We start from the raw sequence: 12,105 nt of genomic DNA on the forward strand, positions 1-12,105 counted from the left end.
TAACCCCACGCAACAAAAAGTGCAAATTGTTTAATCTCAGCCACGCTTTACTTATATACAGTGAAATTTACCCAAACACCCCCTCCAAAAAATGACTCTCTTATTCAACTCATTAAATCACACAGTTAAAAACTTCCAAGCTATGTTGCATTGACTCTTGAAACATTCAACAAAAGCAACAACTTAAACATGGGGAAAACCTGTGAAAATAAAAACAAAAGTAAAAAACTATATTACATATGGCACACCACAAGTGTCAGGATGTGACAATTAATTCCCCCCAAGGGTTGATGATTCAAGTTTTAGGAGTTAAGGGATTTCAAGACAAGACACACTTACAACCATATTGTCTTTGGACACATTTCCATACATTCATTTGGGGTAGGGATGAGCACTAAAAAGTTATTGCCGGTCAAGTTCTACTAACTATGGCCATCATCAGTGTGCAGGGCTTTTAAATGTGCAGTGTGTAACTCATAAACCATCTGCAAACAGCTCCTCAAAAAGGCACTTAAATAAGGGAGACCTGTGTTTTAAATTTGACTATAGTGGCAGGAGTACGATGAGGATTTACAAACATACTCCACTGTCGAACGCACTCACACGAATGTCAAAATGTAGATAGGGAAGATTCTTCTGTGCAAAAACGGTTACGTGACATGTGCAGCCTTGCGTTAAGTGCACACCAACACGTACAAACACATGTCCTATAAGTTTCAAATGGCAAAATACTTGATTTTATAATCCAAAGCAATTTTTTTTAAAAAGGCACAAGTCATGGGGTGATTCATGTGAGCATGGGTACGTCGTCTTCAGAGGCGGCATCCTCGGACAGCGGGATAAGCAGCACGTCATCGTCGGAAGAAGAAGAGAAAGAAGGGGAGGCGGAAAGGGGCATGTAGTTATTGGAGGAGGACGAGGGCGATGCCCTGAACAAGGACAAACTCAAGCCTAGCGATTGGAAGATGGAGGCCATAGAGGGGCTGCTGGGAGGGATGCCCACTGGAGGCGTCAGCGGCACCTCTGCAGGTGGAGCAGGGGGGGCATAGGGAGGCGGAGGCAGCGAAGAAGAGGGCGGGGGCGGAAGTGGTGGCGCGAGGGACGCCGCTTGACACAACGTGTCACGCCGCGCCAACTGAGTCAACAGGCTGACTTTCTGGGGCACGGGCTGGTTGACGGCTTCCACGGCTGAAGAGGAGCTGGCTGGGCTGGAACGAGTTAGTTCCTGACCCAGAGGAGCAACGTCAGGCTGCTGCTGGTTAGAGCTAGGGGCTTGAGCGGGTCTAGAAGGCGGTCTGGGGATGAGACCCCACCTTCTCATACGGCGTACGGCTCGGCGGATAAATCGGGGCCTGCGTCTCCGCTGTGGGGAGCTGACTGCATCCTGGCGAAGGAGCTGGAGCAGCCCCCTCAGGGACAAGGACGAAGACTGAGGGAACAAAACGTCATGTTAACCACATTTATTTCTAAAAGCATCTTAAGAGTTAATATTTGCGTTATGCATTACCTCATTAGGGTTTTCCGTTGGGAAGTCCTCAACTGGGGGGATGATGCCTTGTGCAATCAACTGACCGTAGGAGGGAGGGGCCTGCTGCTGGATCAGCTCCGCTTCGTGTCGGCTGATTGGTGCAAACAGACTGCATGCGGAAAGTAAATTTGGATGCATGGACACGCCATTAGGAATCATGGGAGCAGTCTTAGTGCATTTCAAACCAAACGTGTTGCCTTCAGAAAGAGCATCTACCTGTACTCCCTGGTCCTGAGCGAGTACAGCTTACAGGTACATCCCATTGCGATGACCAACAAGAGCCCACAGACCAGGCTGCCCACCGTTGCTGCGGTGATGACCTTGCGCGGCAGGACCACCGTACAGTTGAGCTCATCTGTGCCGTCTTTACAGTCCAACTGGCCATCGCAACGCCAACTCTCAAACACACACCTGGGATAAAACAGGATGGTCTATTACTTCCTGAGCTCAATAAAATGTCTGCCTGTTTACTTTTACAGAACAGTTGGGCCTGAGCCTTATGGCTGACCTGTCACTGTCACAATGGAAGGTTCCAGGCTGGCAAACAGTGCAGTCCCTCTCGTCGCTGCCATCGGCACAATACAGCTGGTAGTTGCAGCGCTCACTCACTGGGTAACATACCGGGCGCCCAGCGAAGTGGCTGGACGCTGCCGCCATCCTCTGCCCCGCGACGCCGCAGGCAAACTGATTGCGACTACAACCCCGGCATCCGTCCTCATCCTTACCGGTCTCGGGGCAATCCCACTTCCCGTCGCAGCGCTGCTCTTGGGTGAAGCAACCTCCAGACGGGCCGCCGCAACGGCCCTCCCACGGAGGGCAGTAGCTCCCGACGTGGAATGTGGCATTGAAGCCGCTCCCCTCTGAGCCAGGTTGCGTCTGATAGGTAAGCGACAGCCGGCCCGTGTGTGACTCCACTTGGACAGATTTATAATTGGAAGCGCTTGTGATCTGTTCCAACACAGAAGATGATGAAAGCAAAATGATGATATTGCTCCAACACAAATGTATACATCACAGCATATTATAGAATGGATGCAAAACTCCATTAAAAAAACTCACAATTTTAATCACATCCCCTTTGCCTTGCGCTCTGTTGTGCACTGTGAGCCTGTCCCCGACCCCCAGCACCAGCTGCTGCAGGTCGAGCCTCAGGGGCCGGGAGTCATCTGGATCCAGAGTCCAAATGCAGAGCAAAGGTGGGCCACGAAGAGTTGGAGGAGAGAAGGTCCCATAGAAAGTCTGAAGAAGTCCACCACAAGGCCACTCGATAGGAGCGGGCGTCACAACCAGCACTCTGGGTGCAATCGACGGCTCCACATCTTCATCATCCTCGTCGTCTTCCTCTCGGTCATTCAGCAGGTCCAACAACTTATCTGCCCTGTCAGAGTTCTGACTTTTTTCAACAGGGTTTTGCTGCCGAGAGCCGCTAACTCTGTTCTTTTCAACCCTGTTTTCTTCAGCCTTTGTGCTGCCGGCAGTGTTCCCCTCTTTACCGCAGCCCTCCTCGTCTGTGCCGAAGCTATCCCCTTCACCGAGACACTCCACCTGGCCGTTACAACGCCACGAGAGGGGTAGGCAACGGCCCCCAAGACATTCAAATGACGTCAACGGGCATTCGCTGGAATCTGGATCTTTCAGAACAAACAAGCAGGACATGACTATTACTTTAAAGACCTTGACAACATGTTACACCACACATTTTAAACCCAAGAAAACAGCACACCTCTGGCATAATTCAAACGAAATGAAGACACAGGGTATAACTGTGGCAGGAAGTGGTGCACCAATGTGATATTTCCCCCTGGAAATTCCACAGGTTGCGGCAATTGAGTGCCGCATAGAATGAGTGGCTGGCCATCAGCAGATGATTGGATGGACAACCATTCCTTCCTGCATCGAACTGAAAACTGGGAAAAGCTATAAGAAAAGAGATCCACACTTTTATCTAGCCATTTGCCTTACCATGAAAATATATTTCATAAACAAGATGGACATGTGTGTGTGTACCTGATGACTATAGGCTCTCCTTCCAAACCCTTAATATTCCAGCAATCATTTGTGGCACTGTAGCCGAAGGACCAGGTGTGATATGTAGAACTCATTATTTCTCCAACTTTACTGTCCAATTCATGAGGGGAATCTCCACAGTGGTCTGAGAGTAACAGGGGGTTATATAAAATTATATATATATACACACACAGTAGTGGTCAAAAGTTTACATACACTTGTAAAGAACATAATGTCATGGCTTTCTTGAGTTTCCAATAATTTCTACAACTCTTATTTTTTTGTGATAGAGTGATTGGAACACATACTTGTTGGTCACAAAAAGCATTCATAAAGTTTGGCTCTTTTATGAAAGTATTATGGGTCTACTGAAAATGTGACCAAATCTGCTGGGTCAAAAGTATACATACAGCAATGTTAATATTTGGTTACATGTCCCTTGGCAAGTTTCACTGCAATAAGGCGCTTTTGGTAGCCATCCACAAGCTTCTGGATGCTTCATCTTTTCTCCTCCAAACATATTGCTGGGTATTGTGGCCAAACAGCTAAATTTTTGTTTCATCTGACATCACATGGACAAACATAAGACCTTCTGGAGGAAAGTTATGTGGTCAGATGAAACAAAAATTGAGCTGTTTCGCCACAACACCCAGCAATATGTTTGGAGAAGAAAAGGTGAGGCCTTTAATCCCAGAAACACCACCCCTACCATCAAGCATGGCGGTGGTAGTATTATGCTCTGGGCCTGTTTTGCTGCCAAAGGAACTGGTGCTTTACAGAAAGTAAATGGGACAATGAAAAAGGAGGATTACCTCCAAATTCTTCAGGACAACCTAAAATCACTAGCCCGGAGGTTGGGTCTTGGGCGCAGTTGGGTGTTCCAACAGGACAATGACCCCAACACATGTCAAAAGTGGTAAAGGAATGGCTAAATCAGGCTAGAATTAAGGTTTTAGAATGGCCTTCCCAAAGTCCTGACTTAAACCCCATTGAGAACATGTAGACAATGCTGAAGAAACAAGTCCATGTCAGAAAACCAACAAATATAGCTGAACTTCACCAATTTTGTCGAGAGGAGTGGTCAAAAATTCAACCAGAAGCTTGCCAGAAGCTTGTGGATGGCTGCCAAACGCGCCTTATTGCAGTGCAACTTGCCAAGGGACATGCATCCAAATATTTACATTGCTGTATGTATACTTTTGACCCAGCAGATTTGGTCACATTTTCAGTAGACCCATAACAAATTCATAAAAGAACCAAACTTCATGAATGTTTTTTGTGACCAACAAGTATGTGCTCCAATCACAAAAAATAATCGGCCGCCGATATTTGCCAAAAAATGCGTATCGGCAAGGCATGGGAAAATGCCGATCCAGATCCAGTTTTTAAAAAAATTGTGTTTTCCAAAGCACCTATTTAAATAATACATTCCACTTTTCTGCTGCTCCCTAATTTCCGTTCCGCATTTTCCAGCACACCTTTAACACATCCACAGGTCTGTGTCCTAACCGTTAAGACGGCCATGTGAATTAAAAGTTACCGGTAAAAATGTCAGCAAGCGCACCTTCTTACACACGTCACATACTGTCACGACATACGTCACATACGTATACGCCCTCTCCCAGCAGAGAGGTAGCAGCATGGCTAACGTTAGCTGTGATGCTAGCGCAGCCATGCGAGTGGTAATACGAATGAAGGAAGAATTAATTAATTCCCCAAAAAAACAGCAGGGGGTCCATCGTCTGGCAGTGGTTTGGCTTCAAGTGGGAATATGTCGAACAGACAACCGTAATTTGTCAAGTGTGGAGCAAAAGCGTTGCTATAAAAAGTAGCATTACTGCTAATATGTAGCATCCTTTGAAAAGTCCCCTGCTAGAGAATGAAGAGTGTTTGAAACTCCGCACGTCAACATCTCCATTCGGTGCCACACACCCACACCATCAAAATGCAGAGACAAACATTTCCAGATCAATACCGTATGAAAAAAATAGTAATTTTTTTAGTTGTGATTTCCTTCTCTGCATGAAAGTTTAAAAGTAGCATATATTAATGCAGTATGAAGAAGAATGTTTTAATGTAGACACATAGAATCATCATACTGCTCTGATTATATGCATCAAGTGTTCATTCAAGGCTAAGGCAAAATATCCTAATATACTGTATATCGTGTATCGCGATATGGCCTTAAAATATCGCTATATTTAAAAAAAGGCCATATCGCCCAGCCCTAGTTCAATGATGCCATTTCTGTTTGTCATGTATAATTTTGTGTTTATCCTTGAATAGACAAGTCAGTTTCTTGTTACCAACCATTGTGTATTATTCAAACTCACCTAATTCAGCTGGCTAGTTGTTATCAAGAGTACTAAAACCCTTTTCAACATGAATCTGACAACTAAGTAGGCTAAATAACTTTAAACTTTAATACATGCTCGGATAGGCCAGTATCGGCATCGGATCGGAAGTGCAAAAACAAAAACAACATCGGTATATATATATATATATATATATATATATATATATATATATATATATATATATATATATATATGTCTTAATTGGATTATCCAAAAAAAATAGTGCTCGATACCGTGGTAAAAATAGTGCTCGATACCGTGGTAGAGCGTAATATGTATGTGTGGGAAAAAATCACAAGACTATTTCATCTCTACAGGCCTGTTTCATGAGGGTTTCCTCAATCATCAGGAGATTTTAATGGAAGCATTCACATACCATGGTTTATATAGGGCACAGAGCGGGTGGGTACAGGTAGGCGTAGGGGCGTGGTGATTGGCTCATGTGTTTCCTAGGAAGTGTTTCCTTCTGTGGATACAACTTCACCCTCACCTACGAACCCACGCCAGGAAACCAACCAAAAAGGAGCAGAAAACGAAACAACATTATCTGGTACAACCCCCCATACAGCAAAAACGTCTCAACTAATATTGGCCACAAATTCCTCACCCTGATCGACAAACACTTCCCCAAAGGCAACACCCTAAGAAAAGTATTCAACAAGAACAATAATAATGATAATGGTTGTACTTGTATAGCGCTTTTCTACCCCTTTTTAAGAAGCCCAAAGCGCTTTGACAGTATTTCCACTTTCACCCATTCACACACACATTCACACACTGATGGCGGGAGCTGCCATGCAAGGCGCTAACCAGGACCCATCAGGAGTAAGGGTGAAGTGTCTTGCCCAAGGACACAACGGACGTGACTAGGATGGTAGAAGGTGGGGATTGAACCAGTAACCCTCAGATTGCTGGCACGGCCACTCTCCCAACTTCGCCACGCCGTCCCCCAAGAACATTAAATTGAGCTACAGCTGCATGAACAACATACGACAAATCATTTCAAACCACAATAAAGCAATTGAAAAGGAGCAGTCCACCACCAGGCAGAATGACTCCAAAACCGACAAAGGCTGTAACTGCCGCAAGAAACCCGATTGCCCTCTCAACGGGGGGTGCTTACAACCATCAGTCGTTTACCAAGCTATGGTAACACGCAAGGACATTAACACATCCGACACATATGTAGGATTAACTGAGGGAGCATTCAAAACCAGATGGAACAATCACAAAGCCTCTTTCAGAAGCAAAAGCTTGTGGAACACTACAGAACTCAGTAAACACATTTGGAATCTCAAAGACAATAATGTTGAATATTCGATAACATGGCAAATTCTTGCATCCAGCACACCTTACAACAGTGGTAACAAAAGATGCAACCTATGCTTAAAAGAGAAACTGTTTATTATATACAGTCCAGACTTGTCATCCCTCAACAAGCGCAGCGAAATTGTATCAGCATGCCGTCACAGAAGGAAACACCTCCTAGGTAACACATGAGCCAATCACCACGCCCCTACGCCTACCTGTACCCAGCCGCTCTGTGCCCTATATAAACCATGGTATGTGAATGCTTCCATTAAAATCTCCTGATGATTGAGGAAACCCTCATGAAACAGGCCTGTAGAGATGAAATAGTCTTGTGATTTTTCCCACACACACACACACACACACACACACACACACACACACACACACACACACACACACACACACATACATACATACACACATACATACATACATACATACATATATATATATATATATATATATATATATATCCAAGTCTGTAAAAAGTATTCTTATGTGATTGAGATAATAGTGAACATATGGCAGAACTTGCATGTGACATTAAATTGAAATACTTACCAAAACAAAAAGCACAACGTAACCAGCCATATGCTGCAAACAAGCAGAAACAGAGCAGGTTTCCACAAGTAGACATGCAAACATGAAGACTTTAAACGTGTGTAATGTGTATCCACTCACCAGTTATGCCGAAAAAAAGGGTGCAGATGTGCATCATTGTGGTATTGCCTCTAAAACATTTGATTAAAAAAAATAAATGATAATGTCAGAAAAGTGCCATTTTGGAGTTTTTTTTGTTCAGGAAGACAGCACCTGCAGAGCAAAAAAGACATTCAGGACATTTGTGTTTAAAAAACAGTGACTATTCAGGAAGAGCTTAGGATACAAGTAATGCATTAATAACATTAATGAGTGTCACCCAACTATAAATTAAATGTTTGCAGCAAAACTACACAAAAACGCATTTACCACGTTATTAGGTTTACCAGCTATTAAGGAACAGAAATGTTTAAGTTTAACACAGAATTACACTAATACGATCATTTCCTTACCTTGGTCATTCCGACAATGACGACAGGAAAGCTAAAGTTAGCATCACCGAAAAGAAACCACCGTCAAAAGTGATTGTGCTGTGTGACAGCTGATTAAAAATAAGACGCTTCACTGTTACCACGACGCCTAAAAAGGTTTAATTATTCAATTCTTCAAGGTCAGTGGTATATATTTACCAGGGTGAAAGGTAAGGAGGAGCAGCCGCTAATCACACGGGAGCTTTACTAGCCATTAGCTTCTCGACGAGCTACTTGCTAACTTCCTCTAAAAAGTCGCCTTCTACCGGTGGCGACACGCAACAAAACCTGCTTCCAACGTTACACAATAACACATAAAGGCTAACGTCTCAAAATATATGAGCTGGGGAATCTTAACAAAATGATTAAATGACGGGAGAAAGGCTATTTGCCCTGTCAGTCCGGACTTTTTTTGTTGACAAGTTCAGACCTGACTTCCGTGTTCCCCCCCATTATGATCACGATGACGTCAGAGGGCGGGGCCTACTGTGTCCGTGTGATTGCACACTTTATAATAAACCATCTCACAGCAAGCATTGTATATTACCTTGATTATGTGAGTATTAACACTTTTCTTGACAATTGACAGTGGTGTTGCTGTGGTGGCATGATACCATTTCCATGATCACTAGTGGTAATGGTGTGGCTATGTATGTGTGTAGTGTGCATATGTATGTATATATCTATAATTTATGTATATACAAGTTCATTAAGTGTGTACATAGAGTGAACAGGTAGTTCTAGCTCAGAGTAATTTATGATTTAAAGAAAAGGGGTGGGATTAAATAAGTGTAAACTTCTTCTCACTCCTTTTCAAATATGTAAAAAAAAAAAAAAAAAAAAAGTCTAATGCTCATTTGTTCTCGTTTATAATTCTCCATTGTTTTCATTTTGTTATAATGGCTGTTAAGGCTATAGCACTGTATTGGATCAGGCTTGCTCTTGTTTTTATGCATATTTGAAATAAAAATATATCAATCAATCAATCAATCAATCAATTACATTGTCATACAAGTACACCAGGTGTGTCCAAACTTTTTCCACTGAGGGCCGCACACTGAAAAATCAAAGCAAGCGGGGGCTATTTTGATATTTTTTTATTTCAAAAACCAATACAATATATGTATAAAAAATATACATTTAAGCCTCCACTCAGGCTTTTGGTAAAAAAAAAATTAAAAAATGTGTCATTATTCATTATTATTATTATTATTATTATTATTATTCAAGGTTTACATCTCTAGATCAACATTAGGTCTATCTGTCAAAATAAAGTTGTTAAATATTTAAGTTGTATGCCCTTTTTGTCAAAGAAAACCCTGTTTTTTAAAGGAAAAAACACAAAATATGCAATATTTTCACCCAATAACATTTTTAAGGGGAATATTTGAGATTATATAATAATTGGAGCCTTAAAAAGGTCAATGACTCATAACAACCCTCCATCCATCCATCCATTTTCTACCGCTTATTCCCTTCGGGGTCGCGGGGGGCGCTGGAGCCTATCTCAGCTACAATCGGGCGGAAGGCGGGGTACACCCTGGACAAGTCGCCACCTCATCGCAGGGCCAACATAGATAGACAGACAACATCCATCCATCCATCCATTTTCTACCGCTTATTCCCTTCGGGGTCACGGGGGGCGCTGGAGCCTATCTCAGCTACAATCGGGCGGAAGGCGGGGTACACCCTGGACAAGTCGCCACCTCATCGCAGGGCCAACATAGATAGACAGACAACATCCATCCATCCATCCATTTTCTACCGCTTATTCCCTTCGGGGTCGCGGGGGGCGCTGGAGCCTATCTCAGCTACAATCGGGCGGAAGGCGGGGTACACCCTGGACAAGTCGCCACCTCATCGCAGGGCCAACACAGACAGACAACATTCACACTCACATTCACACACTAGGGCCAATTTAGTGCTGCCAATCAACCTATCCCCAGGTGCATGTTTTTTGGCGGTGGGAGGAAGCCGGAGTACCCGGAGGGAACCCACGCAGTCACAGGAAGAACATGCAAACTCCACACAGAAAGATCCCGAGCCCGGGATTGAACCCAGGACTACTCAGGACCTTCGTATTGTGAGGCACATGCACTAACCCCTGTTCCACCGTGCTGCCCATTATTTATTTATTTATTTTTTTGAGCAATGACACTTAAAAAAAAAGTCCCACAAAAATTATTGGGGATCCAAAAGGGTAGGAAAGTGTTAAAAAAAATTATTATGCATTTTTTTTACTGTTTACTTTTAACACAATAGTCTCGAGAGCAACTTCAGATTTATCCGTCAATTATAACTTTTATTGTTGTATAAGTTTTTTGTTTGTTCATTTTAGGCCCTTCTTTAAAGAAAAAAAAATTAGTTTTTTATATGGCGAACACAAAATATGCAACATTTTCCCCAAAAAATATCTCAAAGTGGAATATTTAACGTGACGTAATTGACGCCTTTAATAGGTCAATAATTCATAATGACATTGATTTTGATTCATTGTTTTTTTTCAAAGAAAGAAACAGCCTGCATGGCAGATTTGTGTTATTAGAGTAAACATTGCAACATGTTCTTGTTACATTTCACCTGTTTGCTCTTTTATACCACTTTTTATGTTTTTAATTTTTTTTAATGGTATTTTTACAATGTGCAATGGGGCCGTTAAAAAATTACCTGCGGGCCGCCGCACTTTGGACACCCCTGAAGTACACCAACGACGTCGTTTGAAATCAGTTTGTGAGAAATGTTAGTTTGTAGAAATATGGGGAAATAACTACACAAGTACACTTACTTCATTAACTGTGTTACAAAAAAGGTCAGTTAGAATAATACATAATGTTGGATATAGAGAACATACAAACCCTTTATTTATTGAATCAAAAATACTGAAATTTCACGACATAGTGAATTTGCAAACAGATAAAATTATACACAAAGCAAACTATAACCTGCTACACAAGAATATACAACAATTATTCTCAACCAAAAATGAGAAATATAATCTTAGAGAAAAATGTAATTTAAAATATTTGTACGCACGTACAACACTTAAGACCTTCAGTATATCAGTATGTGGAATTAAATGATGGAATGGATTGAGCAAATAAATCAAACAATGTACTAATATGATCCACTTCAAGAAACTATTCAAACTTAAAGTCTTTACAAAGTACAAAGAAGAAGAACCATGATAAACATTCTGAATTTATCTCATCCATCTATTCATTTTCTAGATAATCTTACTCATCTCACCATATGAAACATAACTTTCTTCACAAATTATTTATTTATTTATTTGTATTATTACTTTTGGAGTATATTGTGAATAAATTGAGAACATGAAGTGAACAAAAGTTTTAGCAACTGCTATGTAAAGGAAAAGGGGTACGATTAAATAAGCTCTGCTTCTTCCTACTCCTTTTCGAACATATTGAATAGAGAAACTGGAAATTGGGATGTATCATGTTGTATGCATGTATGTTCCAAATAAACACAAACTCAACTCAACACTAGGTGTCACTATGCGTCTATTCATAGTTACTGCGGTTTTCCAGTTGCAAAAATAGTTTGAAATAAGCAGTTTTGAGTGCCACGGTTAAGTTTGTGAGGTTAAAACTTTTGAGATGTTTATTTACGGTTAATTAGGGCTTTACGATTATCTTTTTAGGACAGGAACATCTGCTGTTTTTAAGGACAAATAGCCAAAGAACGGGGCAAGCGGTAGAAAAATGGATGGATGGATAGCCAAAGATTCCCCAAAACTGCTTTCCTTTTTTTTTGTGGGGGGGGGGGGGGGGGTTATAAACCTTTATTCATAATCTGCAACATTTACAAACAA

The 12,105-nt window shown here is 42.0% G+C and overlaps 1 protein-coding gene across 2 annotated transcripts; it reads right to left on the reverse strand.

Annotated features, from left to right (window-relative positions):
- Positions 1–15: 15 nt before the first annotated feature.
- On the reverse strand, positions 16–8,742 carry lrp10 (low density lipoprotein receptor-related protein 10). Of its 2 annotated transcripts, none has more exons than XM_062065975.1 (10): positions 8,433–8,742; positions 7,885–8,016; positions 7,765–7,797; positions 3,536–3,680; positions 3,252–3,445; positions 2,588–3,159; positions 2,037–2,476; positions 1,745–1,939; positions 1,508–1,637; positions 16–1,429 (listed from the first exon to the last, which is right to left on the reverse strand). In XM_062065975.1, the coding sequence occupies exons 2-10, from the start codon at positions 7,919–7,921 to the stop codon at positions 788–790; spliced, it is 2,388 nt and encodes a 795-aa protein (XP_061921959.1). In that variant the 5' UTR covers positions 7,922–8,016; positions 8,433–8,742; the 3' UTR covers positions 16–787. The 2 variants fall into 2 exon arrangements, with proteins under 2 accessions (XP_061921959.1, XP_061921958.1); XM_062065974.1 differs by having other exon boundaries at positions 8,256–8,742.
- Between the last annotated feature and the right edge of the window lie 3,363 nt (positions 8,743–12,105).

This window comes from Entelurus aequoreus, linkage group LG12 (genome assembly GCF_033978785.1).
Source record: "Entelurus aequoreus isolate RoL-2023_Sb linkage group LG12, RoL_Eaeq_v1.1, whole genome shotgun sequence".
NCBI classification, from domain to species: Eukaryota; Metazoa; Chordata; class Actinopteri; order Syngnathiformes; family Syngnathidae; genus Entelurus; species Entelurus aequoreus.

What these genes read in the sequence shown, in the direction of transcription:
- lrp10 (XM_062065975.1), bottom strand. Translation starts at nt 7,921, where the DNA reads ATGATGCACATCTGCACCCTTTTTTTCGGCATAACTG. An exon ending in CCTTTTTTTCGGCATAACTG is followed by an intron (nt 7,798 to 7,884) that starts GTGAGTGGATAC and finishes GCTTGTTTGCAG; the next exon opens with CATATGGCTGGTTACGTTGT. An exon ending in TCGTTTGAATTATGCCAGAG is followed by an intron (nt 3,160 to 3,251) that starts GTGTGCTGTTTT and finishes TTGTTCTGAAAG; the next exon opens with ATCCAGATTCCAGCGAATGC.